General features: G+C 38.7%; 1 protein-coding gene across 1 annotated transcript; it reads right to left on the bottom strand.

Annotated features, from left to right (window-relative positions):
• Positions 1–304: 304 nt before the first annotated feature.
• Positions 305–1,243, bottom strand: LOC103551495 (olfactory receptor 6C2-like). The gene has a single exon (XM_008521027.2). It carries the CDS (start codon positions 1,241–1,243, stop codon positions 305–307), a length of 939 nt encoding a protein of 312 aa, XP_008519249.2.
• Positions 1,244–5,207: the final 3,964 nt, after the last annotated feature.

Here is a 5,207-nt window from a genome sequence, read left to right as displayed (position 1 = left end):
GGCCATATGGCCAGAAACACAGCATTGATCATTTGCATTTCCTTTTTATGACATTGAGCGTTTGGGGAATCTCGTCTGGAAGTAGGAATTGACAAAACCCTTCTGAATAAAATAAACTTAAGAAGAAATAAATAGCTTGATTTGACTTTTGGATTATAAGAGAAAAATGTTCTTGGGGGAAGATTAACTTGATAAATCTAAAGAATAAACTAAGGAACCAGTTTAGCAAATTCATGAATATTGCTCATGGATTATTCAGATTTAAATTTAATTTAACTTAACCTCAAAAAACATCAAGAGTCTCTCACTTATTTGTGAGAAATACAATTCGTTTTACTGTGTCTTTAAAGGCATCTTTCACTTGCCTGTTTCGAAGTGTATAAATGAACGGATTAAGCACAGGGGCAACTGAAGTAGTGAGCACAGACACCACTTTATTGATGGCCACTCCTTCCCTTGCTGAGGGTTTGATGTAGATGAAGATGCAGCTGCCATATGTGACAGAAACCACAATCATGTGGGAAGAACAGGTGGAAAAGGCCTTTTTCCTCTGTTGGGCAGAGGGAAATCTTAGAATGGTCTTGATAATGTATGTGTAGGAAAGGACTACACACACTAAAGTAATAATGAGTGTCAGCACAGCAAAACTCAGAACAATTCTCTCTATTAACACTGTGTCTGAGCAGGTTATCTGTAAAACAGGAGATGCATCACAGCCAAAATGATCAATTACGTTAGAGTCACAGAATTCCAGCTGGAGGCCCAGGCCAAGAGGTGGGAGGATGATCAACAGGCCAGCAAACCAACAGGAGAGAACAAGTGTAGCGCAGACTCTGGTGTTCATGATGGTCGTGTAATGCAGGGGCTTACAAATGGCCACACAGCGGTCGTAGGACATGGCGGCAAGGAGAAAAAATTCTGTTGCTCCAAAGAGGACAACAAAAAATAATTGGGTGGCACAAGCATTATAGGTAACAGTATTATCTCCAGTTGTGATAGTATACAGGAATCTGGGAATACAGACAGTGGTGAATGAGACTTCTAAGAAAGAGAAATTTCGGAGGAAAAAATACATAGGAGTTTTAAGATGGGAATCCAAAAGTGTGAGGGTGATAATGATGAGGTTTCCAGCCACACTCAACACGTAGGTGAGAAACAAAAATACAAAAAGCAGAATTTGTAGTTTTGGATCATCTGTCAATCCCAATAGGATGAATGTTGTTACTGCCATGTGATTTCTCATCCTTGCCTTGCTCCAAGTCGAGAGTGATTCTACCTGATGAGAGCAGTGCCATAAAAAGTTAGTATTGGAACCTGAACAAAGACATCCCAGCAAACTAGCTTAAATTCACTTTCCTCTTTTACTTAATAATCAATTTGTTAACATAGGACATCTTACTAGGAGACATTTTAGAAAATACCTAATATGGATCTTATGCTTATAATTCTGTGAATAGAAAGTAAATATACAAAGATATCAAATAACAACAAAACATAAATTATATGTCTGATTTGCAGTTTCTCAGTAACATTGCCATGTGGGGTTGATTTTATTTGTCCTTATCCTGGAGGAAATTATGTCGTTTTTGATGTTTTTTTCTTTCATGCTCGTCTTTGTTTGCTTTTCCACACCATACTGAAATGCTCCATTTTCAAAACCAAGAAAAATCTGCTAATTAGTATTTAGGTTTTTGTTTTAAAATTAAAACTTTTTTTAGAGCAATTCTAGAGCAACTTCACAGCAAAATTGAGAGGAAAATATAGAGATTTCTCATATACCTCCTGCCCCTGCACATGCATAGCCTTCCCCATTATCAACATTCCCCACCAGAGTGGTACATTTGTTAAAATTGATGAACCTACACTGACACATCATAATCACCCAAAGTCCATAGTTTACATTATGATTCACTCTTCGTGTTGTACATTCTATGGGTTTGGACAAATGTTTAATTAATGTTTTCTGTTGATCTTCTTATGTTGTTATGCTGAATTCTAACAGCAGCACATTGATTTAAAAGTGTTAATCGTGATCTTTGCACTTCAAATCATCTCTAAATAAGGAGATAAAAAGATGTATCTTTACTTTGTCACCCTATATTTAGGCAAACGACAGCATTTCTAAGCCAGTTTTGGGACTGCTTAGGCAGAAGGTTTCCCGAAGTCGTATAAAGAAAATTATTCTGGAACCTTAATATAACCCAGGTTTAATCCTGTTCTGGTGCTTCGGGTCACAGACAGAGCCCAGAGAGAATGATCCATGGTATCTACTTTCTTTGCCAGCCTGATCAACTCTGTGATCTTTGCAGCACGCAGCCTTCAGAATCCATCTCAGGGTATGCCTTAGTGACCTCTTTGAACGATTTCTGCTGCTCCCTCTTCAAATCACCTCTCCCCACTAATTTACCAGCCAGCTGCCTAACCCTGTTGCTTACGTTCTCTGAGTTTTGATATATGTCACTTGCCCAAGAAACGTCCAGAAACAGATGGACACACAGGAGCCAATCTTTGTAAACAAATTATAAATGACCCTTCCTTTCTCACTGACATTTACTGCTGCCCATTTCGGCACTTTCCAGAGTTTTAAGCTTCCTCATCCTCTACATTTTCTCAGGAATTCCATTAGATAGGGGCTCAGGAATTCCCCTCTCCTTCATGTCAAAACTTACCCTCATTGATATTCATATTTCAAGCAGCTACTCTCAGGTATCCATCCTGTAAAAGAAGATCTGGTAAATGCATTCTCACTGGGGAGATATATATATGCAACTATAGTTATATAGTTAATAATAATATGTTGGCCAATAATATGCTTTGTGTTTTATTAGGGAGATTGATTGTTAAACGAGCAAGTTTAGGCATGACTCAAGGTTTTGTAGGGAAACACTACACCCTTCTACATGAGAAGGAAAACTAATTTTTTATGTGTTTAAACAATTGTCCCAATTGTACCCAATGTGTGTGTTCTGAATAGAGAATCAAATATCTATTAGGTTGCTTTTATTTCCTATTGCTCAAGTAAATAACCTACATTTGTTCATTCAAATAAATATTTAATAAGCATCTATTATTTAAAAAGAATAAAATAAATGTTGGAGATCCAACCATTAACACGTTGCTCCCTCAAGGAGATTTCAGGCTACCAGTGGGAGATAATATTTCATTCTCGTGCATACCCAGTTCCATGGTAACAAGAGATAACCATGAAAACACAACCTTAGACTTGGGATGATAAACACGCCACGCTTGTTCCTTGGCAATTACTCTTAGCTATATTGGTAGCTATTCAGATTTTCCTATGTTCACTCAGTTTCTCTGTGTTCTTTTCTTTCTACTGAAGGGTCAGCTTCATCTATCACCGTAAGCTGAGTTAGCAAGGTGCACTACTCAGGGTTTACAGCCATGATTTTGGAACAGAGAATGCCCTCCCTTAGCTTGCGGGAGAAATAGCTTACTGCAGAGACAGTATCTTGCCATGTGCTTGCCAGAGGAAGACTCTGACAGGCCAAACTAAATGACAGGTCAGGTTCCTTTCTGCCCTGCTAATTTCCCTCCCTTCCTCCCTCCTTCCGTTGTAGAGAGTTGAAATCCCCGTACTGGCTATTGACATTGCAACTCCAGCTCCCCCTCTCCTACAAATTTCCTGGGATCAAAAATCATTCCCTGCTTCTGTCAAAACTCTTACTCTTCCATATTGATAGGAAAGACTGGTGAACCCAATCATATTAGCATTTGAATGATCATTAATTTAATGTTTTAAAATGCCTAATATGTGTTAACTTTCAGTGACATTGTGTGTTAATTTATGAAGCATGTTAAATAAACACTGCCTATAATAATGCAGGTGAGCCTGCCGTGGCAGGTCATTTGGATATAAGACTGCTTCATTCTCGCGTTTACCAGCAATTGTACCAACATTCTCTATTATATTGTGGAAACTTCAGTGAGAGATCGAAGTTATTTATTTATTTTGAGTTTGGATCAAGTAAAGTTTGAAACAATTTCGTCGAAGAAACTTTACCACATACCTCCCATAAGTAGTCTTCAATTAACATTCACCGGTTGGCTTTGATGACTCAACCTATGCAAAACTAGCTCCTCTCACTGTCACTTTGGGATCTAGACAAGTGATGGAGATTCAGTTTTTTTCCTTCATTGACTCCCTATTTACTTAACTAAAAAAATATATTTGAGACACCTTGACCTGACTCATGTTTGGAACCAACCTCATTCAGTCTTCATTGGGGACAGAGGCTGCCCATGGACTGGATAGTTGAGATTCAAGAAGAGTGAATACTGCACGCCTCACACTTCACCCTCAAATTCCTGCCAAAAAGTGGCAAAAAGGACCTAAATAACAGAGGAGAATAAGGTGAAGTGCCCTGGAAGGCAATCTATAATGATATATTGTTTGATTTCTATGACACTAGTGAATATTACTGGGTAGTAGTGTCTTTCCCATCGCCTTTTATTTTTCTGTCCCTTAAGCAGTAACAGCCTCCTCGACTGAGGTTACAACTCGCCCTTTCAAAGGCTGTAGTGACCAAGACACAGAATTCTAATTTCATTTTCCTTCAAAATCACAACGTATCAGAAATGATTGTTGAATATTTTTCTGCAGAATCAACTACAATGAACTGAGTTCCAGATTTTACAGCTGACTGTATTTACCCTCTGCCTATGTTTAGAGAATTTGGAAAAATATGTCATAAGAATTATTTACTTACTTTTCTGACAGTTCTTTATCAGAGACCCTTGAGGGAACCACAATTTGAGGAATCTAAGTTGGTGAGTTTTGTGTGTACTTCTGTTCCCACTCTAACATTCCACCTATCTCAATCCCCAGTCTCACATTCCACACAAACACACTCAAACACACACATCTCCACACACACACGTGCACTCACACACACACTCTCTCTCTCACAGGCAAGTCTGACAATCAACAGAACTCTCCTAGATTTTAATGGTCTTGATATAATCAGCCCGGTCTCACTCTCCTCTTCCCTCACCAAGCTGAAAATGGCCTCTGATGCTAGATTTCCCAGCTCAAAGGAAGAAAAGAATGGTGCAGAGATAAGGAAGGTTTCTCTCTGCTTTTGTCAGAGGGCACAACTGATCTTCCTGGGCAGGGAGGCAAGCTTCCCTGTGAATTCTCTAATAGCAATTTATATGTTTAGTCAGCTACCTGTGCACAGGGAACATGT

This window comes from Equus przewalskii, chromosome 5 (assembly GCF_037783145.1).
Source record: "Equus przewalskii isolate Varuska chromosome 5, EquPr2, whole genome shotgun sequence".
Lineage (NCBI taxonomy): Eukaryota > Metazoa > Chordata > Mammalia > Perissodactyla > Equidae > Equus > Equus przewalskii.
Note: the sequence above shows the minus strand (reverse complement) of the source record. Positions and strands in the feature narration are given on the sequence as shown.

Bases quoted from the DNA above. Each gene is read 5' to 3' on its own strand.
- LOC103551495 (XM_008521027.2), bottom strand. From the start codon at position 1,243: ATGAGAAATCACATGGCAGTAACAACATTCATCCTATTGGGATTGACA.